We start from the raw sequence: 27,990 nt of genomic DNA, 5'->3' as shown, positions 1-27,990 counted from the left end.
CAGCTGCTGCGGTGTAGCCCCGCCCCTCCCACCGTCAACAACTGGATTCCAGCTATTTGTATTTTCGTCAACTAGCCTGCTAACGATGATTCATTGCGATCGTAAAGAAACGACTTAACCATCTTTAAATGGATATTTATTCGTGTTTGTTCGTTTAAAACACACTCCATCGATAGCTTGTGCCGATGTGCAGCAAATGCAAGCCAAAGGATCTCGGAGAGCGGAGAGTTCGCACTGCATACCGTCCTTTAGCCGCCTCTGAAAACCAGCTAACACAGCTAACACCTTACGTTAGCTGGCTGGCTGACAGCTGGTCCGGTTAGCTACGTGCCGTAGACAGCAGCGTAGCAAAGATTTACTCCCTGGAACAATGTGTTGTCTCTGACATTGGTGAGTGTCATGAACATTTTTTGTTTTTGTAAAATGAAATCATTGCCTCCAACTTGTTGTGACTCGCTTTAAACGACGCTTCGCGAGCTAACTGACTTGCTAACCATTGGGCTTGTTTGTAGCAGCAGCTGCACGGAGCCACGCCTGGGCCATTTAAATTTACGCATGTGGCTGATTACATTAGGTGTTATTTGGGGTGTCAACCATCGAACTATGTTGATAGTAGGTAGTGATAGTGGCGTTATTTAAAGGAATTCCACGTTTATTGTGTTACAGAGAGGACTGAGGCCCAGTTGGTTGTCACATTGGAGTAACCAGAACCCTTAACCAGCAAGGTGGGTCTCTACTGCGGTGACATCGAGGTAAAGTGGGAGATCCGTGATCCAACCTGCTGATGCACCCCTAGTTTTGACCTGCAAGAGCTGCCAATATGATGCCGGTAAGTGCACACAACCCCTGTAATCCTAACATAAAAAAATGTTACAGACTGTCTTGTTATGGCTGTGGAAGTCATCATGAGCCTGGTCGTTTTTGCTCCCAAGTGAAAACTGTCATATGCCATTCTCCCTTCATGAGTATTATGTCGTTTGACAAAATTGTGCTTTTGGATTTTCATATTGTTGTGGCTTGTGGAGTTGGAATTTACACATGGTAGTCATGAAGAGCTCAGTTGAAAGTCCAAGCAATATTGAGAGTTTTGTGTATGAGCTTATCTATATCAGAGATCAGGTTCTAAGGAATAAAAAGCTGATCTTCTACGGCTTTATCTGTTGTACACTATATCTGTCCGTAGCAGCAGGATTTACATTATCAATCTTCATGCTAATAATAACTGAACCCATTTAAAAGAAAGAATCAGTATGACTTAAGAGGTCTTAAGATGTATTGAATGAACTTTTCTCAAAACGCTGTCCTAAATAATATCAAGAATTGTTATATTTAATTTACTTCAGGCTCAAAAGTTCTTTCGTATTAGTTTTTTTTGTCAGGAGACAATGTCCTCCTGGAAACTAAAAGTACGACTATGTGACAGTAGGTTACGCTGCAGAAAGGTGCCCGATCCTTTTTTGTCGAGGTAGGTTCAAGTAAATAAGTGTTTATTTATCTTTATTTAACCAGGAGGATGTTCCTTTAAATTATAATCTCCTCTTGATAAGGATTAAGAAAGCACATCATGAAAGAAGAAACACAGTTGGTAACTGAAAAAAGGAAGCACATACAAAACATACATGGAACAATAGATCCATGAAACAAAACTAAGTTTTAATCTTAAATTAAAAACCGTTGTTTTACAAGAGTATTGAAGCCTCACATGGAGATGACAGTAAAGAAGTAGAATTACACCACTGCATTTTGAATAAGACCATAACGACCACTGCTATCTTGATAAAAACAACACACTTATGTTTGCCAAAAGGTGAAACAAAAGCTTTATTTATAGCAGCATGTATAGTGGGCTTTGGCACACATCACATGAAGACCCATTTTGGTTCTGTTGTTACCCCTGATGTTCAAGTTGCACTTTGTTAGAATAGCATACCTGAACCCTTTGCAGTTGCGCTTTGTTGGGATCTCTTTTGTTATCTCTATTGCACAGAATGCAGCTATGGGGAGTGGGAAAGGGATAGCAGCCTATTTGAACCTTCAGGGAGGGGAACATGAACTCAGAAGTGGGATAAGTTTACATTAGGTTCATTAAAGTGTCATCATAGATGGAGATTCTGTCTTTTCCCGCTATCTCTTCAAATAAGTGTGCGTTGGTTGAAAATAGAGCATCACACATACACACACACACAGTAGGTTTGTTTGTCGTCATTTGAAACAGCTTAACTCTACAACCTCAGAGCGGCTTTTGAGGACTCATGAATACACAGTTACAGGGAATTAGCTCCATATTCGCTGCAGCTTTGGCCGGATTGACTGCGATGGGAGCCTCCGTGGACGTTTGTACCCTGTGGCACCAACAGGCTATCAGAGTCAAAGAGCCAGTCGAGCAGAGAGGCAGCAGCCCTGCACTCGGGTCTCGCGTGACTCCAGTGGCCAATGGGACCTTGGCAGATCTAGGTCTGTGTGGCTGCGTCGACTAATGCTCTGTTGTTAAGGGGGACTTTTGAGCTGAGTAGATTGTCAAGTGGAATTAATCTCACACAGTGGCGCTGGGCACAGTGTGACTTACAGGAAATGTAAACATTGATTCTCGTTGTCACTTTGATCATTTTTGGGAGATTTGAAAATGACATCAGTCAGGCCACCAGAGAAATGCCACAAAGCACATATTCTTAAAACAGTAACACATTTAAATGGATATGAGTTTTTCAGTTCAACATTAGCCAGAACTAACTGTTAACAGATAGAAATAGTGATTAAGTGATTTATTAAACAACTTCCATCGACGTAGGAGAGCTAGAACTCTTTTCTGAGTGGTTGAAGAAGGGTACATTCTTGACTAGATTAATTTTAATGATCCTCTGATAAACATCAGTCAGCTGTCAGTCAAAGGGACACTTCATTTTTCTAAGCAGTCAGTGAAATGTTGCCGGGAACTGAATGGGAAACACCTCATGAGTCTGTCATTTTAAGCATAAAGCAGGACATTTCAGTAGGATAGAAATGTGAATTATCAAAGATTTTTGTTCTTTAAAGGGTCGAGATATATAAGCTCTGCTAGATTAGACTGTAAGAGCAGAGCCAGTGTAGTTGTAAGTTGGGTTATATCCAGCTTAATAACGGGGAACTTTTTTAGAATTTCAATTCAAAGCGAAAAAAGATGTGTGCACCAGTGACTGGAAAGATTATCATATGCATGTTTGACAGAAAATGGCATTTTTGGACATTTTTCTGGCTGACACTCTGGCTGGTTGGTTGTTTTGCTTACATTGTCACATTGACCTTATCTTTTCTCCAAAAGGTTCACTGTCATTTTAACTAGTAGTCAAGCAGTGGTGGGCATTCTGTCAGCACAGAAATGTCTAAATAACAAATCAATACACAACATGACATATTTTTTTCATGCCATGTCCAAGTTAAAAAGTGTTTTGCTTTAGCTATTTCTTTGTCTGTGTCAGACCAAATAAAAAATGGTACCAAACACTAACACCCTTTGCATGCTTACCTATTGCTCCACAATTTTGGTCCTGTGTTAGTTAAAATTATTGCATTGTTTAATGTATTTGAATGAGAGTAGTTTTTGTTTGGGAGTTGAATTGTTCTATTGCAGTGTCTTGCATTCATGGCATTTGAAGATATTTGTGCAGTTAGAAAGCATGAACGTGCTCAGTATTTATTTTCTCAACCTTTCTTTTCTTGAGTCTGTGTGAGTAAATGATTGACAGGAGTTTTGATAAGAAATGCCTGTTTGAATCTTTCTGCTGGAGAACATCGCAGCCAAGCAATCCTCCTTCCTTCTCAGGAGTTAAAAGAAGAGGGTTACTGTACATTTAATGTCATGTACAGACATAACAGCATAAGACAATCATCCTGTTATGATGCTGACCTTACAGCTGTTGCCAAACTGTTCTGTTATTACTATGAAGGATATTACTACTTATCATTAGTGTTGCAGACGCTGGCACAACCAAGGGACAGTTTTCCAAAAGAAGAACTTGTCTGCACCCTCTTTCACCCACCACTCTCCCTTGCTCTCTCTCTCTCTTTTTCTTACTGTTTCTTTCTAGATAGCTCTCTCTCCCTCCTCCCTACCAGAATCACACACACTGAGTGTTTTTCCTCCCAAGTCTCCTCTGCAGCACTCTTTCCAGTGCATGCAACGCTGTCGGTTAGCGAGGTCTGCTCAGGATGGCATAACAATCAAGTCTCACGTCTGCAAAAGCGGCAGTGCTAGGATGAAGAGGTTTGTGACTATAGTGTTACGCGGCCTCGTTAGCCTCTCCAAGGAGAACCCTATTTGGGCGAAGGAGCACCACCGGCCACCAAAGAAGGAGATCAGGAGGAAACGGAGGGCAGTCAAAAGAGCCAGGAACACTGGAAGACGCAACTTAGTGAGGGCGGTTGGTATTTCTCCAGTGGTCAGTTAGCCGGCTCGCCGGCGTTTTCTACATCTACATCTGTCTGTTAATGTGAAGATAAATTGTGGAATACTCGGCTGTGGCTTTTTGTTTGCAATTCAAATTAGGCCCAAGTTTGCACCTCAGTCCTGTTGCCTGATTGGTTATTTGTGTGTCTGGAATATTTGCCTGGCTCTTAATCATATTTAGCATGTTGTTCTTTGTATCTTGAGCAGGATGGATTGTTGTATCCTAATTTATAGTCACAATTGCCCTTTCCCCCTATTGTTTTTCCCACATTGAGAAGTTTGTAATAAAAATGTAAATAAGAGAATATTCACATCAGTACAGATTAAATGAATGGCTCCAGTCTTAACTGTATTCAAAGTGATGTGGTTGCTGGCTTCACTGGGCTATGATGTTCACTCTGTTGTATCTTATTATGCAGCTGGTGAGACGCTGGTATCCCCTGGAGATTTGTAAAGTATCGCTTGGACCAAAGCGTCTGTTAAATGAAACTGTAACACTGTGACGTGAAATCATAGACGGACAGAATGAAGGAGAGCATCACCTAAAAATAACCTTTTCCTTCTGTTACCCTTTCATCAGTCGTGCATGGTGTCATAATTGACCAAAATATGAGGCTCATAATTAACTGAGTAAAGTTGCAGACTGACTCGGGTGATCATGTTGTGTCAGTCACACTGCTGCAGAAAATATCAATGAATCACACAGTTATTACAAAAGATGAGTCACTTTGTCTCGGAGAAAATCCCGGAGTAATAACGTATAGGCTGCTCTGTGTCTAAACTTAGATATTAAATGACGATGGAAAACATTGACAGTTATTACTGCACCACTAGTGAACCCTGAGGACACACAAACAGTCAAGTACCTACTAAATTATGCATGTGTTAAACACCTGAATGGCAGTTTATACATTTAATTGTCTTACCCTTTAAGCAGAGTCATCTGTGTAATAGGCCTGACGTAGCCAGCCATTGATGTAGGCTTTGCACTTTTGTTCCAATTCTTTATACATTGGCTTTGATATTGGAAACCATATGTAAACAAAATATTGCAATTGTTCTTCTTGCAAGTGAGAGATAACAAAACCTTTGGATTGTGCATTTTTTTTTCATTTAGGTTGCACTCACACTAAGCAATCTGTACCGTGCTCAAGCACATTTGACCCCCAGAGTCCAGTTCGTTTGACTAGTCAGTGCTCTGTACCGTGCTCAAGCACAGTGCACTTCCTGGGCTCTGGCGCAGTTGTGCTTCGGCGTGGGACAGTTGCTCATGCACAAGCATGGGAACGCAACCTGACATTGATCCCCATCTTGCATACTCGAGAAATGTAGGATTGTAGAAGGGCCGTATCTGGACAAAATGATTCAATAGAGCCTCAAAGTCAGCTAGGTTGCAGTCATGTTTTCTGTGTTGTTCTCCACTGTTAAACTAGAGAAAATTCACTGTGCCTCTATTATACAGTCTATGGCTGTCTTTTCATGTTACTCAGTGCATCGGTTGATGCTGTGAATCAATCAAGCCACCTTAAATGTCAAAATGGTAACTGAGCATTATGATTGATGATTTTTTTGGGACGTTTGCCTTTTTTCATAGGAAAATAGATAGAGTGGGGAATAACATGCAGGAAAGGAGCCACAGGCCAGACTTGATCCTGGGCTGCCTGCTTTGAGGACTATAGCCTCCGCACACGGGGGGCTATCTAACCACTAGGCCATCTGCGCCTCAATTGTGTTTGTTTTTATCGTCCGTCTCTCTTGCAGTAGATACACTTTAGTGATGATTGTATCTTGAAGCGCTCAAAGTGTATATGAATTTACACTGAGTAGTTTGTTCCTTGTCTTAATTCCACACTGTTGTGGCATATTCAACCATTGAAGGATGTTCAAATACTGGAAGTCTAACAGGTCGAAAAAAGAAACACTGAAATACTGGGATCCAGTTTCTCCTTTTCTACTCTGTTTACTGACTCCCTGTACTTTTTACTTTATTTCCAACCTTTCTCCAAGCTCCTGGCATAGTCATTGATATATATTCTCTATTTCGGCTCTTTGCACTAACATTTCAAAGTCCCTCTCTTTCAGCCCTGTCACATGAAACAGGAAGGCATACCCCGTCTCCTAAAGTGCTTTGTTCCACAGGAAACAATATAAATCTGCCTGCAACCATAGAGGGAAAAACATCATCATGTGGATGAAATGCACGACTGTAGATTAATATTTAGCATGCTGTCTTCTCCCAAAAGCTAAATACAATGGCTAAGAAACTAGATCCAAGTGTATTGTTTGCTCTCTATTAACCATCAGTTTGATTGGGTTTTTAACCATTTTGACCTTTGTGGTCAAGCTAAGCTATGCAGGCAGGGTTGTATGGCTCCGTAAAAAGGTCTTCTATATGTTGCAGCCACTTTTCCTCATCGACTTGCCATTTTGCGGAGGATGTTGGATCAGAAGTTGTATGAAAACAATTGTACTGTTAACTGGCAGCGACAAAAAGCACAAGATGCCAGTTCAATTCAGTACATTTGCTATCCTGTTTTCTAAAACCTATGACATTTAGTAATTCTGTAGGTAGCATTTAGGAGGGCATATTTAGGATGAATCTGCTGTTTCCTCAGATGCCCAATAGACTCAACAAGTGTGATCATTACTTTTTCATCTCTTGCTGTTATGCGAGTACAGACAGAAGCATGTGGAGGCTTGTATACTGCTATGCCTTACCTCCCTGCCTAAACTGTACCTCTTCAAGACTATGGCAGGCTGTAATTCATCAAAGTAAACAGAAATGTGGCAGGTACAGGCATGAGTCCACCTGCAGCCGAAAACTATCAGACTTAGCCTGTGGACTCAAAAATCGAGTGTCAGCACACTGGCAAGTTGTCATGTAACACCCTCTGTATTGCTGCCAGTGTGAATGGTTTTTCCCTAATTGGTATTTATGTGTTCAAATGGTGCGTCACATCCTCATTTTTTCTGTCCCTGTCAGTAGGTCCATAAAATGTCCTCCCCTCTCTCTTGAATGAGTACCCTCCTGACTGTTTGTATTTGTCTCTCAGATGATACTGACGGTGTACCTCAGCGACGGGGAGCAGGCTTTGACTGAGGTGCCCATCACCCCTGAGACGACGTGCCGAGACGTTGTCGAGTTCTGCAAAGAGCCGGGTGAGAGTGGCTGCCACCTGGCCGAGGTGTGGAGAGGCAACGGTAAGCTGCTCTTTCAGAGTGATGGAACCTTACTGTCATGTAAAAGAGGAAGAACAGTCAGTGTGACCAGATGTGTGCGTAAAGGCAAAGTATAGAGGCCCATTATTTCTGGGATTGACGTTTCATGTACTTTCATGTGTTGATGTAAAAACATACATGTATAAGAGCGAAAGCTGCAAAGCCTCAAAAACAGAAAGGCAAACTTAAAAACAAACATACTTCCATTCCATTTATCTGTTTTCAGACTGGAATAATTCACTTGAAGTAAAGATTTGTGAGTCAGAAAAGGGGTTATGTGCTGCTACAGTCCACATCACTGTCACAGCAGATTCCTCTGGGTCCAGACGATTTGCTCCCGTCACCAGAGTCGTGCTGACATACCCGGTGTTATCAGCATTTTTTCGCTGAGGGGCCACTCCCCTGTTGAAAACAACATCCCAGCCCTGGGGCTTTATTAACCCACGTTATGTAATTGTGTTGGCTGCTGCCTGACAATGCAGCGGTCTACCCCTAAAACCTCCTCAAACCTCTCCGTCAATGTCTCTGTCTCTTTGTTTATTGGTCTCTCTTTGATGGACAGCGCCTTCAAATGCAAAAACAACATTGTTTTGACAAACAGTTTTCCATCAATCTTAGTGGTCCCTGTTTTTCCAGAGATATCATCACTTGAGTTCCAAGACATAATCTGATGACAGCATGACGTAGCTCAGCAAATAAGTTTTTCTGATGGTTTCTACTCTGCTTGATTGTTTTCAGTCATTACAGTTGTCTCAACATGAACACCACACATGAAGACTTGTCCCTAAGCCAAGTTTGCATTAACCTGCTGTGTAACATCTGTGTTGTAGGTTAATTAATTTAATACAGGTATCTGTTCAAATCACGCACTTACATATGTGTATATACGTATATCCAGCTAATGGCCTCTGTGGCCTCTTTTTATTGGATCTTAGTAATGTTTAGGATTGCATTTTTATTGCATTTAAAGCAGAAGGTCCTCATTTTAGAAATATGAAGCGTCAGCTTGCTTAGCACATGGACAGGAGATATGGGAACAGCTAGCCAGTCAAGAAAGTGTCCAGCATTTAATCCCTTCTGTTTTCACTGAGTACTAAACAAACCAGCTGCTAGCTTCATATTCAGCAGACACATTTGATGTTTCATGCAAATTCAAATACAAGATGAGTACATATGATCTTTTTCCAATCGTCAGAATTTTTTCTAATAAGTACTACACATTTCTGTCTCTGTAGAGCGAGCAATCCCCTTCGAACACATGATGTACGAACATCTGCAGAAATGGGGGCCTCGGAAACAAGAAGTTAAGTTCTTCCTCCGGCATGAAGACTCGCCAACTGAGAGCAGCGATCAGGGTGCGTGTTGTCACGTTCTGTCACAGAACAATCTCTTTGTGATGTAATGCTCATCTGTTTCAGGTTTAATGTAGTAGGTTTTGTACCCCAATAGGAAAAAGATGTTTGCAGCAAAGTTGTCAACAAGCTATCTGGTGAATATTTAGAAGTATAGCAGAAGTGTACCATTTTCAGTTGCTTCCCTTTGAAGTTTTAAATAATTTACATCCCTCTTCCTGTCTAGCCTTTCGTATGAAAAGTTTGAGTTAGGTGGCTGAGGTCAGCAATGCTTGTCCCAGTTCTTTAATCCTTCTGTCATGGGCAATCATGTCGCTGAATTTTCAAACTCTTCCTGACAATGGTTGTAGCCTCTGAATCTGCAGCTGAATGTGTGCATGCTTCTGTCTGTGCGTTGTGACGTTGACTGTTTCTTTTTGCAGGGAGTCAGCAGTCTCAGGATCAGACGAGTCGCAGAAGTGGGAACACTGGAGAGAAGCACAATGAGAACGGGGTGAGACTTAATTAGCATTATCTAAACGATGTTAAAATAGAAATTGGCCGTGCAATCACTCACTTTAATTTGGTGCCTTCTGTCATGCATAGATTAGGGCTGTAATGAGAGTTATATATTAAGTGTGTAACACATAGTGCCACAGCCCTGTATATCATTAATGAAATACATAAAGAGCAGAAGAAACCAAGTACAAAGGCCATAATGATGTCCTGCATTATCTGAAGAGGAAAGAGAGAGAATGCATACACAGGAATAAAAAAATGACAATGACAAAACTAGCTTATTCATTTAAATTTAGCAGAAAGATGGTCTCCAATCCAAACCGCACAAAATATGTTTGTCATGGTCATACTTTTAAGTAAAGTGTCTGAATGTCTACATATTAATCCAAGTATCTCGTTTAACATCATTTACCATTTGTTAGAATCTATTGTTCAGATGAAGCAGTATAACTCCAATGTGTTTTACCTGAAAAGAACGTCTCCAAAAACCAATAAGGCAGTCTGACTTGCAAGCAGGAGATTGTATTCTCTTTGGTTTCATCCCTGTGGTCTAATTCCCTTGAAGTCACTTTGAAACTTGGGTCGATATTTAGCAAGAAGCGTGTAAACAACACAGCTTTTTAACCTGAGGCCCTGAAGTCACAATTCTCCTGTTACCAGTCCAACTTGATATCATCAGTACGGACATTATTGCTGAGGGGAAGAGCCGGAAGAGGATGTTGACGAAGGAAGCTTAGAAGAGAGAAACCAAGTGACTGAATTTTGCAGACTAGCTTTAAGTTATTGGTGATGTACTGAATTGAGCTCTGCTACTCAAATGTAAATAGCAGTACTTTGAGTTAGAGTTGCTTTGATTCATTTTGAAATTGGAAGCTAACAGGCTAGGCTAACGGGCCATCACTTAGAGAGCTGTATCTCCTTTCTGAATGTAGAAGTTGGGTATCTTAGATTGTCAAATTATCACTGATTCCTGCAAGACTTAACATTTTGATCTTTATTTTTACTGTTATGTGCCATTTTGAAACTCTTTCAGGCTAGCTAGCATTTGCCATCACCTTGTCATTGGTTCGGTTGTGTTGACGGTAAGCAGACAGACTGTCAGACCTCACAGTAATGGATTGTCGTGCCAGCGCAGCACACTGTACATTTTCCCTTCCACTTTCGTGATGTGATGAACTACTTTTAGTACATGACTAGACAGATGTTGTACCAAATTAACCAAGTACAAACACAGTAAATGTCAAGGCAAAATATTGTTATTTAATTTGGGTTCCACTTGAAATCTCAGTAGCTTTCTACCGACCTAACTCACATTAAGTGAGGTTTTTTCTTCAAAGACTGTGAGACAAAGTGTTAGTGATGGCCACCATTCTCTTGAAGACTTCTACTGGTTTCCATACATCTACATTATCAGACTCAGATTTAACTGGACGATGTCAGGTTGTGTTTTTCAGATAATTTCAAGGTTTTATTATGGTGCACAGTAATGACATAACATCTGTCTTGTAGGATGTAAAAGTATCTATCTGTGGATAATTAATGGTTGGTAACATTCACAACATGACCGGCCCTTGTGTTACAGGACTGGCCCATTTTCCAAACAACCAATATTTCCCCATGAGGTAATCCCATTATTGTGCATGTTGAGCTCTAGCTTTAGGAAGTGTGTGTGCTCAGAGATGCGAATGACTCTGATAAAAGCAGCCTCTGGCACAGCATCCTTTCTCTCTCCAACCATCTGTCCCAGATTTTACAACAGAAATGTGTTCTGGTCAAGGAATCGTAGCTAATTTAACCTTAATGGCGGAGGGAACAATCCAGCCAAGCCTCAGTTGGAGGGTTTTTAGTTTTAGTACAAAAAAAAAAAAAAAAGGTTGAGGAACAAGAGCAACCAGAAGCTATTCAGTTTTTTCATAAATGTTTGACTTTGTGTTGAGAAAGTACCACCAAGGGAAAATGTTGAACAAATGAACATAGAAGTCAGCTATCGATAAACAGATTATATCAAAGCAGACAAGCAAAAACATCTTGTTTATAATCAGTATGTTTCCATGCTCAGTTAACTTCAGCCATGGTTACAGCTCAATCAGGACATTTAATTAGAATACTGTCCTTGTCCCAGTATACATGCACTGAGGGAGAATCGATTAATTGACAGGAAATGTCAAACTAAGCTTTGGTGGGTGGCCATCTGACCCCTTTCAGTTAGTCAATATTGGACCTTCTTCTGATTGACCTTGCTAACAAGTTAGTAAGTTAGGAAATGGCAAAGTGTTGGTTGTATATCAAACATGGACAGCTTTACAGCTCGGTACATTTCATACATGCTCTACTATTTACTTGTGGTTCAAATGCAAAGAACGCTATCCCTCTAGCTTATGGTGATATCTGAAGGCAGACGACAACATGATTTCTGTTATGCACTTATGCAGTACATCTTCCAAGTCAAAGCCTGAAGCAGGGTCTGTGGAGCATGTGCAGAACACACAGGCCAGTTTGGGTCCGATTTGAGGCGTTTACATTCAGGAGTTAATCAGTCTCCAACAACTAGGTAGGTGTGCTGACTTCCACACATTTGATGTAGTGTAATTCCAGCTGGACATTTACATGCATTTTAAAAGTCCAGTTTGAATCAGACTAACACAATAAATCGACTTTTTCTAACTGTGTATAAACACACTCAGTGTTTGCTCACTCATAGAGGTAAACATTATCAGCTGCATGGTCAGCTCGGTTAACCTCCCAAGTGCTGAGGCTCATTTGTGTCTGAATTCCTTCCTAATATCTGATTTAGAGGATTATATCAGTAAGCCTGCTGGATGATATAACCGCCCCTAAGAGGATCATTGCTTTGGCTTTTCCACGGGCTGCTGCCCAAATCCCCCCTGGGCTTTCTCTCCACCAGGCAGCAGAAATGATCATCCTCTGAGAGGGTCGAGGCCTTGTAAAGAGCAGAGGAGCCTGAAGGGAACACTACAGTGATTGCACACAGTTTACATTTTCTTTTAAAGATCACAAGTGGTGACAGTAGCTAAGTGTTAGTATTAAAGCATCTCTTTTTACAGAAAAATAATCTGCAACTGTTTGGATTTGCAATTGATCATTTCGGGAATTAATTGAGCAAAAATATATAAAAAGACTCAGCTTCTCAAATGTAAGGACGGGATACTAAATGTGACATTTCATTATTTGCTATTAATGTTGTCTGATTTTTTTTCTATGAATCTGTCACAAATTGATTAATGGGGAAAATAATCAACTTAATGACCAATAATTACATTTTTTATTATTGCAGCTCTATTTTTGGCCGATGCAATATTTAACAGAGTAGGTCTCGACATGCTTTTTATTTTAAATATCCTGAGGTAACCTTTTTTTTTTAAATTGATTTTTATATGATTAATTGATTTTTCTTTTCTTGATAATTTTTTTTTTTCATTAAAGAATTGATGATTTTGTCTTTAAATGTCTGATAGCTCTGCTGATTGAAATTTCCTTAGGCCCCAATATGATGTCTCTATAACGATTGTTTGTTTCCTTACAAACGTCAGTCCAGAAACAGTCAGTCAGTTTACTAACTGGAAAATATCAAACAAAATGAATATGGAACAAGTTTTTCTGGGGGCCTTTTTGCCTTTATTTGATAGGACAGCTAAAGAGAGACAGGCTGTTTTGGGAGGAGAGTGAGGGGGATGATTTGAAGCAGAGGGTCGAGGTCTGATTTGAACCCAGGGCCTGAGTCATTAATAACCATCTTCTTTCTGAAACTTTGGCCTGATCTCCATTGGGTTCTTCCAGCAATAATCCTGGACTGCGCTCCATTTCAGTCATTAGAAATCCTCACAGTTGTTGGGGGGTGTGATGTAGCCTCCCAGTAGGACGAAGTCCCTCATCAGACACGCTGTGGCTGCTCAGTCGTCCTTCCTCCTCTGCTCAGTCGGGTGTTTCTCCAGCTCTTCACTCAGCTTTCGTGTATGTGTGTGTCTGCTCCTCCCTTGGGTGAATTGTCACTGATGCAGTGTTGCCTGAGTGCATCTGAGCGTGCTGGTATGTGTGCCAGTGGCTTCCCTCGCTCTCTCTCCCATCTCAGCTCAACAGTGGTTGAGTCACCCCCCCCCCCCCCCCCCCCCCACACACACACACACACACACACATATTCTTATGTTTACATGCTTTAAAAATGCAAGGTAGGAAAATGCTGTCTGAACAACATACGGTCCACACATGTTGAGTGTTTTTATAGACACAATGTTGGATGACATTTATAATGTTGTTGCCTCACTTCACAATATCATACAAGTCAAATTTATATTACAAAAAACCCAAATCAGGCGTGTTCATGTTTTATTCAGACAGCATGACTCACAGAAGCGTCTGCCTCTTCTAATCGAGGAAGAGCTGTCCAAACGTTTTTTTTTTGGTCTTTTGCATGCCATGTTTGTTTCACCCGGGGCCTCAGTGCAAAAAAAAAATTGCCCGAAGTGCTGGTGCTCGATTCACCAAGTTTTTAAAGATAGGAGATATCCTATTGGTTGTGTCATTTCTCATAACTTGGAGGCATTAATCACGTCTGTGAAGGAGAGGAAACCCTCCCTTTTCCGAGAGGATGTCTTTCACAATTACAACCCCCCGGAAAAATATTTCAAGAGGAAGAAGGTGGCACCTTATTACTGCACCGAGTTTGGAGAACTGAAGTTAATTTAAGATCAGATTTATTGATCCCCCCATAGAGAAAACTCACAGGAAGATGAAACATTCAAACGAATAAATCATAAACAATTATGTATCCCTTAATACACAATATATATTTTTTTATTATTGACAGTTTCTATGTCACTCCAACTTTTCGTTTCTGTGACACCAAAATCCTTGATGTCCTGGTAAACTGAGATAAAACAGGATGTCAGACTGAGAGGTTTTTGAAATCAGGACCCTGGACTTTATCTTATTTCTTTAGCATGTTGATGATCACATCAAGTAAACCACAAAGCTAGTAGCACAAATGCACAAGTAAACTTTATCTATTCCAAATCTACCATCCATGTAGTCATTCTCTCCGTCTCTAACTCTCCTCTTCATGTTTATAATAGTGTTTTTTATCCGAACATTTCTAGATTTTTCTTTCAGTCTGCTTTTTGTATAGAGAAACAATTTGACAGTTTCTGCATCGTCTCCCTTCCTCTCTCTCTCTTTCTACTCTTCTTAAGGGCAGAGTCTGGAAATGTATCAGTCCTGCTTGTAGTGCGGAGGACTGTATTCACCGCTCACTGTTTTATTAAAGAGAAGTCTGCCAGTGTAAATAATGTCCCTGTGAGATTCAGCAGAAACGTTTTTTAATTAACGACTCATGGACGAAGATTTCTAGCTTTTAGAGGAAAACTTTATTGGTCATTTTTTTGGGGAGTGAATTTTTATTTTTCCTGCAACTTCTGCTAGGGGTTTCTTAGAGTGGGTGAGCTGTGTGTGTCTATATTATAATGTACACTACAAAACAAACAAACAACCAAAAACCAAACCAAGCAAGAACAAACATAAGAAACAATAACAGTATACAGGCTAACATTTAGTTAGAATATCATGAAAAATGACATTTTGTCCTGTAATTTAATTCAAAGAGTGAAACTTTAATATATTCTAGATTCATTAGACATAATAATAATTAAAGCTGTTTTTTTAATTTAGTCTTGATGATTACAGCGTATAACTCAATCCACAATGTTAAAATGTTAGAATATAACATGAGACCAATCATACAAAGTAAATTATAATACAGAAATGTCGACCCTTCGGGAAAGTATGTTCTTTTATGCACTCAATACTTGTTCTGGGCTCATTTTGAATGAATTACTGCATCACTGTGGCGTGGCATGGGGGCAATCAGCCGGTGGAACTGCTGAGGTGTTATGGCAGCTTTGAGGAGCCTTCAGCTCGTCTGGACTGTTGGGTCTGGTGTCTCGTTTCTTCCTCTTGACAATGACACATAGATACTTTGTTGCTGAGTGATCTTCTGCCTACTGCAATACCTTTAAATATCATTATTAATTACAGCAGATTGCTTTTTGCTTAACTTGTATTTTAGGCTTATGTACGTTTTTTGTTGATGATGTTTCTTTTTTTAGACTTGTGTCCTAACATATTTGTCTTTAAAGGTGTAATTACATCAAGAATGAACTACGTACTTTATCCTTGTACGCTGTTCTGCGAGCTACAGTTTTAATAACCTGTCATTAAGCTTCATCAAATACACGACTCTGCACAGGCTCTCACTCTTGAGCTCAGCAAACTACCATTTACATGTTTCAAGGTATGACTGTGACCAATTGAATACTAACCTTTTGGCTTTACCTCAGAGCTGCTAAGTGTTTCTTTTTGGGCTGGAGGAAGAGTCATGTATATTTGTAAGTGTGTCATCATACTCAAAGACGCTCCCACAGGGTGAAAAATAAATGTTGGGTCATGCCCTGGTTTTTATTTTTAGTCCAAGAAGATCAGACCTCCCAACTTATCTTTACATTTCATCTTTCATCATAAATATGTCATGATTGTATGACGATATATGCTAAGGCTCTTTCAAACTTTTACATCCCTTTGTCCTTAGTAGTTTCAGTTAGTAGTAGTGTCACCATCAAAAATCCTCTGCTAACCTTTCAGCGTGTTGACCAGCTCTTGTGTTTATCCGTCTGTTTGTGTGTGTGTGTGTAGGTGGGGAATCAGCGTGTGGAGCTCACACTGTCAGAGCTGCAGGAGATGGCGACCCGGCAGCAGCAGCAGATTGAGGCACAGCAACAGATGCTCGTTGCAAAGGTAGCATGTTGTCTTTATTATTTTATCTCACCTTCCACCACTCCTCTAGATATTACTGGAGTCTTTAATTCAACATGGCAGACACAATAGGGATGTGATCGATTGAGAAAATCTGGGCCGTCACACCGACTCGGATGTGAAAATTAACAATTTTGATTAACAGCTGATTATATCTTTGTTTTTATTTGTCCCCCCCATACTATTATTAGTATTATATTATTGGTAAACATTGTTTAAGTCATTCATGATTTCATTACTCGGGATCAATAAAATATCTATCTATCTATTTGAGTCAGCACTAATTCAATTGTACTCATTTACAAAAATACCTTTAATTAAATCGTCTTTCAGATAAAATAATGACTCCTTCAGCTTCTTTAGCCTGCTCACAGAACCTCGGTCAGAAGAAATGTTGAGTTCTTACACAGCTCATTAAAAACCTTATTTTATAAAATCATAAATACTGTTCTTTCACTATAGAATGTAACAGCCAGTTCTAACAGAACGCAAAGCTAAAAAAAAGTCAAATAAAAGAAAATGTAAAATTGAAATAATGAATAATTCCAAACATAAGTAGGGCTTTTTATTCAGCGCTTGTGTTTTCTCTTTCAAGGCAACAGATATGTGCCATCTACTGCGATCCTTTAATGTTTAATTATTTGCAAAAAGGTATAATATGTCAGCACGGCCAGTACGGGCTGATACTGTTATTCAGATGTTAGATCTGTACTTCCCTAGACTACATGGACCAATCAGAGCTTGTCATTTCTTGTTTTGCGTGAGTAGGTAATTAGAAAGGTGTGGATAAGTCTGATATTGTGTCAGTAAGTCTGATCCCACAGACACAGGCTGGTTTTTAACGCCTGGCCTCAACAGTGAACAGCCTGTGACCTTTCAGTTGACTGCTGTAGTGATAGTTTCATCTAGAGAATTCAGTCAAGACTGAGAAAAGGTTAAATGGTTGTTTGACTAATAAAACTGGAGGCAACGCTATCATCAGTCTGCCAGAGTTTTTGGTTAAATCTTTAGAGAAGCCAAAGCCCAGGCATTTGAGTGTTAATCAAGCCTGATACTTATTTGTGATTTGAAACACTAAGGACAATGGTTGTAACCTTCGTCAGACCGGCTTTTACAAAAGACACATTTCTTAAAAGGAGGAAGAGGTATGTGGTGAACCACTACTAAACCTCTCTGCCTCGTCAGTCTCTCTGGCTTTTCAGCACAGTGACTTAGTCTGACCGCTGTGCTTGTGGTGCGCTGATCAGTCATGCAGGATGGAGCCCGCTTTAGACCCGCGGATAAAATCACTGTTTATTGGCTTTTTTTTTTGTGTTGACTGAAAAAGTAGGCCCACTGATAGCCCTGCAGTCATTTGGAAACCTGGGCATGTCATTTCCTATTTTAGGACCTTAACTGGAGCAGATCTCAGTTGGGTGAAGAGATGTAGTCATCTGACCCTTTCTTCAGCCTTCAGACAGCATTTCATTGAGTGCATACAGTAGAACGATTTTAGCCCAGTTTTCAGGGATGTCTGCCACTGAGATATATTGTAAGCTTTGGGACGCCGCCTTGCTGCTTTTGTGTTATTATTACAAATCATTGTGACAAACTTTCAAAAAGGATTTAATCGTGATTTATCTGTTTGCTTATTACATTTTACTGACTGTCTCTTTCTCTGAAGGAGCAACGTCTGCGTTACCTGAAGCAGCAGGAGCGGCGTCAGCAGCAAACCGTCTCAGAGAGCGAGAAGCTGCAGAGGCTGAAGGACCGCGTGGAGAGCCAGGAGGCAAAGCTCAAGAAGATTCGGGCAATGAGAGGACAGGTGGACTACAGCAAGGTCATCAATGGAAACCTGTGTATGTATAGATATATCGACTTACATACATCTATTTCTAGTGATAAGAAAAATGGCTCATCATACCTTGAGAGCAGAAGGAAAATCCACAAACCAGACAGAATTAATTTTTTATGCAACACATTTGTGCTTTTAAAGAAGTCCCCCCCCCTGCATGTAGATCAGGAATGAGCTCATGTGATTTCTTCATTTATTTACATCCAGCGGCAGAGATCGAGCAAGTTAGCAGCCTGTTCCAAGAGAAGCAGTCTGAGTTACAGAGTGCAGTGCTGAGGGTGGAGCAGCTCAGCCTGCAGCTGGAGGACCTGCGGAGGGGGAAGCTCAACGGCATACAGTCCACCCTGGGTGGCCAAGTAACGGGTGCTGCAGCCCTGGAGCTCCGCAAACTCTATCAGGAGCTTCAGGTACTACAGAAATCAGTGCGACATGTAGTGAATGCTTGGTGCAGTGACGGTGCTGTCTTCTGTTGTAGTGATATATATATACATGTGTGTCTAAATCCGCTTTTATCTTCTACAGATCCGGAACAAGTTAAACCAGGATCAGAACAGCAAGCTTCAGCAACAGAAAGAGCTTCTAAATAAACGCAACATGGAAGTAACACTGATGGACAAGCGCATCAGTGAGCTCCGGGAACGCCTCTACAAGAAAAAAGCTGAGGCACGTCAAAAAGAGAACCTTCCTGTAAGACTAAGAGCGCTTAACACATTTAATCTTTAAGACTCTATTTGTTAGAATGCTTCAGACAAAAGTCTCCCATCTGCAGGCTTCATCAGCCCCAGACACTGCAGATGTTCTCTGCCAGTGTCCCCTTAAGTCCTCCCTTATGTTCACTTCTCTTTCAACACATATAACATGTGAAACTCTTTTCTGACTTTCTCCTCCTATAGCTGAACAGAGCCAACGGGCCTCCGTCTCCCCAGCCTGCTCCTGGCACTCTGGGCCGCGTCGCTGCAGTCGGGCCATACATCCAAGTCCCAGTAGGGGGCCGACAGGAGGGAGGGTACACCCTGCCACCTGATCCACTTAAGCCTCAGACTCTGGGAGTTAATAACCAAGCCAACCATGGCCGCACCAAATCAGGTTTGTTACAACCCATAAAATGGTTTTTCATTGCTTTATATTTTTCAGTAAAACATGAAGCTCTTACATAAGATAGGTAGAAACTTGTGTATGTTTCTTGACTTTGGCCCTCATTAAACAGACGAATCATGCAGAGTTTCATAAAGTAGAGAGGCAGATGGAAGTTTCAAATTAAGAGTAGCTTGGATACCTGCAGTCCCAGCGGCAGCAGTCTTACACCACTACACATTTAACACATCTTGCATGAAAAGCCTGTGTCTGATTTTTCCCTCCTGGGCTCAAACTGTTACTCTGTTTCCTTCTTACCCGACTTCTCCGTTTATTCTTCACCTTGAATTGAATTCTGGGATGTACTTTCCCTTCCTTTTCTAACCTTCCTCTCTCTTCCTGTGTCGTGTTTCCTGTGATTTTCTTCTTCTTCTCCCTGTCCTTCTCTCTCACGTGTCTATACTGTCTTTTCTTTGTTATGTCTCTGTTTTCGCTGGGTGTGGGTGAATGGGGGGGGTCTGATCTTCCTGGGGCAGACGGTGTGCGAAAGCCCTCCGGCCCTTGGAAGGTGTCTGATTTAGACATCGTTGTGGACCCGGTACCCCCATCCCTTCCAGAATCGCACCCGGGCACTGGAGCCTCCACTGGCTCTGACGGCACGTCCCGTGAGTGCGCAGTGCTGCATTAGCACAGGGTGGCACTTCCTGAACCTTCTCTATCCTTATGAGCACAGGGTCATCAGCATGCACACCCTTATCCGTTAAATAGTGGATAAGATTTTGTTCTGCCCGGTCACACCTCTGACCCACTACTCTTTTTCTTCAGAAACAATGGGACTGATTTCTCTCCAGCAGACAAATTACAGCTTACATGCACAGCAGAGGAATCAGAGGAGAAGAAGAGCATCTCAGCCGAGTTAACTTGAACAAACACTGACTGATGGATGCATTTTTTTGTTCGGGCTCATAACACTCTCCTGCCACTGCAGCATTGGGCCTTTTTCTGAGCTGGAGAGAGAACATATTGACATTTTATTTGGAGTGTTTCCTCTGTGGATTGGCTAATGACGTCAAAGTACTCGGGTGGTGCAATCTTGAAACACTTTGCTGCCATCTGCAGAAGATTTCACACCCCTAATTGTATCTGAAAGCACTGCTGATCCCTGTGTTTGTGTTCGAACACTTGAGAAGGTTCAATGGGTTGAGTGCCTTGTACATGTGACACATGAAAAGTCCCAAATATTTTGGCTTTTGTTCTACTTTCATAACATTTCAAGCCTGTCTTGCTCTACCCTGCACACTTCGTTCCCACAACAAACCAAACTGCGAGAAGTCATTTTAACACCTAACATGCATGAGGGAATAAACTGAGGCTGAAAAAGATCATAGGATCATCTGTGAGGATCCAGATCAAGCTGTTTTGATTTAGGCTAAGGTTAGAACGGTCTTGTGTGGATGCTGTTATATTTCCATGGCAATGCTGCATTTAAAGAAGCTTTAAAGCAAGTTGCTTTTAGATCTACTTTATGTTAATGAACTATGTAAGGAGATCGTAAATGCTTTTAAAGCTTTTTGTTTCTATAACAAGCTTATCAACAAACTTCAGATTTGTTTATTTTCATTGGTACGAATTCCTGAGCAGTTGTACAACAACTATTGCTGTTGTTTTGTTGTGTTGTCCTTTTATCATCTTCTTTCTGTTCTCTTCACCCTCTCCCTGCTGTCTGATGCTGCACATACATCTATCACTCTTATCAGTTAAGCACCAGGGACACACCGTTCTAAAATCAGTGGCAGTTCTTACCTATTTAACTAAATTGTAGTTTAATAGATAGTTACCCGAGGCAACTAAAAGAAAACTTTTCATGACTAAATGAAAGCACCGCAGTAGCAGAATACTAATGCAGAAACAGTCATTGCCATCACTGCTGATAAGTGGAGGCTCAGGATTTTTGTCCTATTGATCATCAGCCCCTCTTCAAACGCTCCACCGCAGTCTGCTGTGATTTTGTTAACGTTTGAAATAAACGAGCCAGATGTTTTGTGGCACCATGGACTTTGACCATGTGATGAAACATTTGAGAAAGTGCTTCCTTAAGAGTCGCTAAAAAAGACGAGTCTATTTTTTTTAGTTTGTTATGTAACTGGTACAGACGGTCTTTATGTTCCTGACCTCCCAAAGAATGATAAGTAATGCTTCATTGTTCCATTATCTTTATTTATACATGCAAACAATGAAGGAGTCGTGCTGAACGCAGACATCAAGGACAGTGCTTAAAATGTATTATAGTTTTCTCTGATTAATAGGATATGTTTCTCAAAATCCTGAACCTTCCAATTAATCCCACTATCAGGTCAAAATGGTACAGCTTCCATTGTGTGTGTGAGTTACACATCTTTGGAAGATCAGCACTAATATTACTCTTCATGTGGCTTTTCACACAAAGTGATGCAATTCGAATGTGGAAAAATGAACTGTAACCATTTAGACCTAGCTCTGGTGGTCATGCTTTTCACTCCCCCCGAGTTGTGAAACAGACGTTAGCTCCTCATACCCCCCGCACTCATTGGCTTTTTTTTTTTTTCTGCGTTGCAACAATCTTACTGTGTCCCATTTATTTCGCCCCAGCTGATACTGGCTGGCCGACTGCAGGAAAGACGAGCACATCTTTAAAGCCTCCTGAGAGACGAGACTCAGGGACTGATACCCAGGGCAAGAGCCCTCCCTCAGGCTCCCCCATTGCTCTAAGTGCAGAAAAGGTTAGTTCTACTTCTTGTTATACCCCTTAATGCATATACAAGTCCAGTTACCTCCTGTATTAAATGAATGATGATTCAAGTTATATTTCTATTTGTTATTTACAGTCCATGGGATTTTTTGCTTCTTCACAGGTGCTAGACCCGAAAATGGTCGTGTCCTCTCCTGCCATTTCCAAACCACAGCCGCCCCCCTACGGCTCCCACCTCATCACTGCAAACTCGGCCAGCTCCTTGGAGCGCCGTAAGGATGCACCACCTCTTCCACGTCCACTCCCGCCAGCTCCTGCTTGGCCTCGCATCCCCCCCTCAACGGGCTCGTCTTCTCAGCAGATCCAGCAGCGAATCTCGGTGCCGCCCAGCCCCACCTTCCAGCCTAACGCACCTCTTTTCCCCCCCGGACTGAGCGAGCGGCTGGATCCCCCGCCAGCTGTGGCAGTACGTCCCTTCATCCCAGACAGAGGATCACGGCCTCAGTCGCCCCGAAAGGGCCCGCCGACCATGAACTCCAGCTCCATCTATCACATGTATCTCCAGCAGGCGGCGCCAAAGAGCCAGCCACTCAAGCCTGCTCTGAAAGCCGGTAAGAGCTGAGTTAGAAGAAACAAAGTGGGAGACAATACACAGGAAAATAAAGGAGATAAGAAAAACAAAAATGCAAACATGAAACAAGCACGCTGTGGTATCTTAACCATAGTCACTTGAAATAATTAGTTGTGTGTGCTTGTTTCAGCGTAGATATGAGAATGTATTGTTTTAGATGTTATTGGAAAATTTACAAAGCTTTAGGTTTTGAGTCTTTCTATACCCTCTAAAATCTTTTCACTCTTTCTTCCTCTTTTTTTTTTTTTTTAGTATATGGGAAGCCAGTTCTCCCGCCCAGCTCCACACCCCCCTCGCCTCTGCCTTTCGCCCAGGCAGGAGGCGCCTTCCCCCTGCTCCAAGGCCATCCCAGCGGTGAGGACACTTTGGACGGAGAGTTTGACGATCATGACTTCTTCCAGCACCCAGAACCCTTAGCTCCTCCTCCCAGCGTGGAGAACATCCCGCGACCGCTCAGCCCTACCAAGCTAACGCCCATGGTACACTCCCCACTGCGCTACCAAAGTGACGCTGACCTCGAGGTGCTCCGCAAAAAGCTAGCCAACGCTCCCAGACCGCTCAAGAAGCGCAGCTCCATCACAGAGCCAGAGGGCCCCAGCGGACCCAACATCCAGAAACTTCTGTACCAGAGATTTAATACGCTCGCAGGAGGCATAGAAGGAAACGGAGTCAGTGGGTCAGCAGGTGGTAACGGTGCAGGTAATGGAACGCCTTTTTATCAACCGAGTCATCCTCCTGGTTATGTGGGCGGAGACTCTGTGGCTGACACAGACAACGGCAACCTCCCCTCTGAGATGCAACTACCGCCGCCGCCAGGGGAAGAGGAGCTGGGCTCTGATGATCAGACTCCTTCAATCGATGCAAATGACAACGAGCCGCCGCCCTCGCCACACGAAGGGCTGGGGGATGCGGACGAAGAAGAGGCACCAGAGGACGACAACAACAACAACATGGGGAGCTCTGAAGCGTTGCTGCCCAGCCCTGTGCTGGAGGTCACGACTCCAGAAGAGAGCGGCATGGCGGGCTCACAGCACCTGGTGACAGACGCACTTACACTGACTACTTATTCCATTCAAAGAGTTTCCTTTGTTACAAGATCTAACTCCGACTTCCCCTCTTTTACCTCACAGGAGAAACGCACAAACCTAAAGAAACCAAACTCTGAGCGCACCGGCCACGGCTTCAGGGTGAAATTCAACCCTCTGGCCCTTCTACTTGATGCCTCTTTAGAGGGAGAGTTTGACCTCGTCCAGAGGATCATCTATGAGGTACAATGCGACTGTGCATACATTTTGATTTATTTTTACTTGCATGTAGGACAACAACTTATCCTTTCTTCTGCGTCCTTTTTTTCCAACCAGGTGGAGAATCCCAGCACCCCTAATGACGAGGGTATTACACCCCTGCACAACGCAGTGTGTGCAGGACATCACCATATAGTCAAGTTCCTGCTGGACTTTGGTGTGAACGTCAACGCTGCAGACAGTGACGGATGGTGAGTAGCAATGATGACCACACATTGAAATCAATGTCATTCAGTTTGATTCATCGTGACCGGCTGTCATCGTTTTACATCTGTCCATTGTTTTCTTGGGCGGCAGTAGCTCAGTCTGTAGGGACTTGGGTTGGGAGGGTCGCCGGTTCAAGTCCCGGCACGGACCAAGTCCGGAAATTGGTCTGGTAGCTGAAGAGGTGCCAGGCCACTTCCTGAGCACTGCCGAGGTGCCCTTGAGCAAGGCACCTAACCCCCCCCCCCATCAGCTCAGGAGCGCCCACTGTGGGCAGCCCCCTCACTCTGAGACCTCTCCATTAGTGCATGTCCATAGGATCCTGTTTGTGCGTGTGTGTATTTCAGCCTATGTTTGTGTAGCATGTTAACTAGACAGAGTGTAAAAACGAATTTCCCCTCGCGGGATCAATAAAGTATAAATTATTATTATTATTATTACACAGGACTCCGCTTCACTGTGCCGCCTCCTGCAACAGTGTTCACCTCTGCAAGTTGTTGGTCGAGTCAGGGGCCGCCATCTTTGCCAGCACCATCAGCGATGTGGAGACTGCTGCAGATAAGTGCGAGGAAATGGAAGAGGGCTACATCCAGTGTTCCCAGTTTCTATATGGTGAGAAACAACCCACCAGTCAGGCTAGCTTCCACAAATGTGTGTCTGAAATGTCACTTTCAAGCAACCCGATTCAGACTTGGAAAAACACTTTTGCTTTTACACGTTTTGATTGCTTTATCTGGTTTGTGCTGAGTACATGGTCATTTAGATTGTCTGTGTTTTGGTTTATGTTGTGCAGGTGTTCAGGAAAAGCTGGGTGTAATGAACAAGGGCACCGTGTACGCTCTGTGGGATTATAAAGCTCAGAATTCAGATGAGTTGCCCTTCAGCGAGGGGGACGCCATCACTATTCTGAGACGACAGGACGACAGTGAAACGGAGTGGTGGTGGGCGCAACTCGAGGACAACGAGGGCTACGTGCCCCGCAACCTGCTGGGGGTAACAACAAATTAACTCATTTCTTACATTTGTAGTCTTATACAAGTCGACATTAGCCATAGACTGATGTTACACTGAATTTTTTAGATGTCATTGTTGTTTTTTCTTTGTAAGATTCTTCTAACTTATCAATAACTATCATGGCACATTTCTGTGTCCGTCATTAACCGTGGTTGATTGTCCATCAGGAGTCATTAGCCCTTTCAGAGTGCGATTACTCAACAGTGTCGTAACAAAGCTCCACCATCATTCCATCTTTGTACATCCATAGTGATTTCACAACAGCCTAATATTCGTGTCCCAGTCTATGAATTCACAGTGCCTGAAGCACGACATGAAGAGAATAAGCGGCTGCTCCACATACACACTGAGGGAGGGGGATTACTTTGTCCCCCCCATTACCCCTCCATGACATTTATAGTGAAGGTGAAATGTCATAGGTGCAAAAACTAGGGCTATTGTTCCACGGGTTTAGTGTAATACATAAATGTAACGTTGAGGTAAATCTTTCACAAAGTAACAAACCTTAGCAACTGAAATCAGTCATGTTAAAAACTCTCCTCTTCTTTTTTTTCCTTTGCAGCTGTATCCGAGGATCAAGCCTCGCCAGCGCTCCCTGGCATAGTGTGTCACTCTGCTGGCCTCTGGCTTTCAGTCGAACTAGCAACAAAATAAAGAGCAAAGAACAAAAGGAGCCTGGTGCTCGGTCTTCTCCCCAATGGCCATAACGTCCCCTCCTCTCCCGTGCCCTGCCCCTGTGCTTCTCACACAAATCCTTTTCTCTCTGAAGCACTAAACTCTGATACACATATTTACATCTCCACACACACACACACACACACACACACAAGAAAACACAAGCACTCCAAATGCGAAAAAAAACCTCTTGAACTATACTCCATTTTAACACCCCTCCCCTCCTTCTAACACACCTTTTAACCTCTTTCAGTGTCATTGTCCTAAGTTTATTTGACCCTTATTAAGTGTGAGCTCTGTATCAGACATCAACTTGAAGAATAAAACACTAACCCTTGACTCAGTATTTCTTGCAGTGTTCACACTTCTTCCTAACGAGTTCTTTGTTGGCACTGGTTTTAATATCCCTTTATGGTGACTGATGAAATCATCTCAGAGGGTGAGAAGCTTCTTTTTCTCACTGATATGTTATTACAGTTATAGGACATTACTTGTTTTTTTTTGTAGTACGCCTTTTTTAATTCACTAATGCAGGAAGTTGACGCTCTGTGTCTGATTTTGCTTGTAGTCTTACCACCAAAGAGGAATAGAGATTTAACACTCCTAATTCTAACACTCCCAGCGAGCTTGCACTACCGTGTAGCATGGAGAGAAAGATAATCGAAAGAGCTGCGATCAAAGATGATGAACAACTCCCGGGAACTGACCTTAAAAAAAAAAAAAAAAAAGTCCTTCTAGATATTTTCATGACTTAGGGAGGACTATTTCAGGTTGGTAGGAAGATGGGAGACATTTCCTCAGTATTATCTACACAGGCCAGTCAGAACAAATCCAACAAAGGTCCAACTTTCAAAAGTCCACTACCATCTTTTTAGTGAGGCCTCGGGCGATAAATCCGGTTCATCAAACTGTTCTGAGATTATTTCGAGCACTCTTCATTATTCCTGAAATGAACAGCGCTTATGCTGCAGTCCAAAAGATGCCGTCATGGAAATGGGTAACAAGCTGTACTTTTGCTTTACCAAAAAAAAAAAAAAAAAAAAAGCGTTGCCAAATTCAGATGGGGATTGTGTTCTACAGAGAACTGCAGAAAGCTGCCATTGGAAACGGTGATGTGAGGTCAACAAAAAGAAAGATCTCAGTTCTCGATGGTGTGATCAATTTGTATATTTTCTTATCGACTAACTCTCCTTTTCAACATGTATGATATATTTTAATTATTCAAGGCATTTATAATAACCATACTTCAGAGGTGTATTATTTTTACTGAGGTCACTATTCAAGTTTTTTTTCTTTCGTTTTAATGAATCTTGTGAACAAGACCTACAAGCAGTATCTCTGAATGAAATGGTAAACTCATACACGAGAGTTAAACATTTGAATTACTTTTTTTCCCCCCTGATTGCTCCACAGTAGGTTTCTGGTCAACTTATGTTGCAGTTTTTTTCCCCCCAGTGGCCGTAAAATGGAAGCGAACACTGAAATGCAGAATCTCAGGACCAACATGGTGCTGCTACACTCTCGAAACCAGTGATCATATTTCTATTTCTCCCTCTGTATCGACATCGCATTCATTTGGGAATCGAACCAAGCAAAAACACGGCCCGGAACTTTCAAAATAAAGCCATCAGCATGTTTAAATGAAAGGTTGAATTCTTGGGTTAGCTAATCTGAAATGCAAATGTTTCAGATTAGCTTCAGACAATCTTGAATATGTCCCGTTCTTTTCCTTCAGGTATGCCCCCACACCAGAAACACTGATACATGTGTTATCTGTCACATTGTTTAACATTAGAGACCCTTCTCTTATTCTGAACCTTGAGTGACTGAGTGTAATGCCAAGTGTGCTTGTGGCCGGGCTTTATCTTGGCTTCACCTGTACATAGAGTGAGGAGATATGGATTGTGTCTGTTTGCTGTACGGACAAGTGCGCTTTCTGTATAAACGCTGTATTCACACATTCAATTCTGTAAATGTGAACAATAAAACTGAGGCTCTGGCATGATGAATGACTTTCAGTGTTATGATTCAAACAATAGCGAAACCTGCTAAGGGTTTAAGTATGGACAGGACTACACCTGAAGCTTGCTATTTAGTCATGTATTTTATTCAGTAAAAGGACCGGTGCGTCCATGCTTTAATGTTTTCAGGAAAGGAACTGATGTCACGGTCCTGACATTAAACCTAATTAGAGGCTCATCAACGTTTAGTG

At 42.0% G+C, this 27,990-nt stretch overlaps 1 protein-coding gene across 6 annotated transcripts; it reads left to right on the top strand.

Moving 5' to 3' along the window:
• The first annotated feature begins 18 nt into the window (after window positions 1-18).
• ppp1r13bb (protein phosphatase 1, regulatory subunit 13Bb) lies at window positions 19-27,787 on the top strand. 6 transcript variants are annotated; one of them, XM_061052104.1, is made up of 19 exons: window positions 19-390; window positions 667-829; window positions 7,477-7,624; window positions 8,878-8,997; window positions 9,417-9,487; window positions 16,195-16,296; window positions 17,978-18,152; window positions 18,356-18,555; window positions 18,671-18,811; window positions 19,042-19,234; window positions 19,759-19,887; window positions 21,851-21,981; window positions 22,114-22,561; window positions 22,834-23,618; window positions 23,712-23,849; window positions 23,943-24,076; window positions 24,535-24,701; window positions 24,883-25,082; window positions 25,666-27,787. In XM_061052104.1, exons 2-19 carry the CDS (start codon window positions 821-823, stop codon window positions 25,705-25,707), a joined length of 3,333 nt encoding a protein of 1,110 aa, XP_060908087.1. In that variant the 5' UTR covers window positions 19-390; window positions 667-820; the 3' UTR covers window positions 25,708-27,787. The 6 variants fall into 6 exon arrangements, with proteins under 6 accessions (XP_060908087.1, XP_060908086.1, XP_060908088.1 ...); XM_061052103.1 differs by having other exon boundaries at window positions 18,671-18,835; XM_061052105.1 differs by lacking the exon at window positions 19,759-19,887 and having other exon boundaries at window positions 18,671-18,835.
• The last annotated feature ends 203 nt before the right edge of the window (window positions 27,788-27,990 follow it).

Source organism: Labrus mixtus, chromosome 12 (genome assembly GCF_963584025.1).
Source record: "Labrus mixtus chromosome 12, fLabMix1.1, whole genome shotgun sequence".
Lineage (NCBI taxonomy): Eukaryota > Metazoa > Chordata > Actinopteri > Labriformes > Labridae > Labrus > Labrus mixtus.
This window is presented reverse-complemented; position numbering and strand designations above follow the sequence as displayed.

What these genes read in the sequence shown, in the direction of transcription:
- ppp1r13bb (XM_061052099.1), top strand. Translation starts at nt 4,233, where the DNA reads ATGAAGAGGTTTGTGACTATAGTGTTACGCGGCCTCGTTAGCCTCTCC. An exon ending in AACTGAGAGCAGCGATCAGG is followed by an intron (nt 8,998 to 9,416) that starts GTGCGTGTTGTC and finishes TTCTTTTTGCAG; the next exon opens with GGAGTCAGCAGTCTCAGGAT. An exon ending in CAAGCCTGCTCTGAAAGCCG is followed by an intron (nt 22,562 to 22,833) that starts GTAAGAGCTGAG and finishes TTTTTTTTTTAG; the next exon opens with TATATGGGAAGCCAGTTCTC.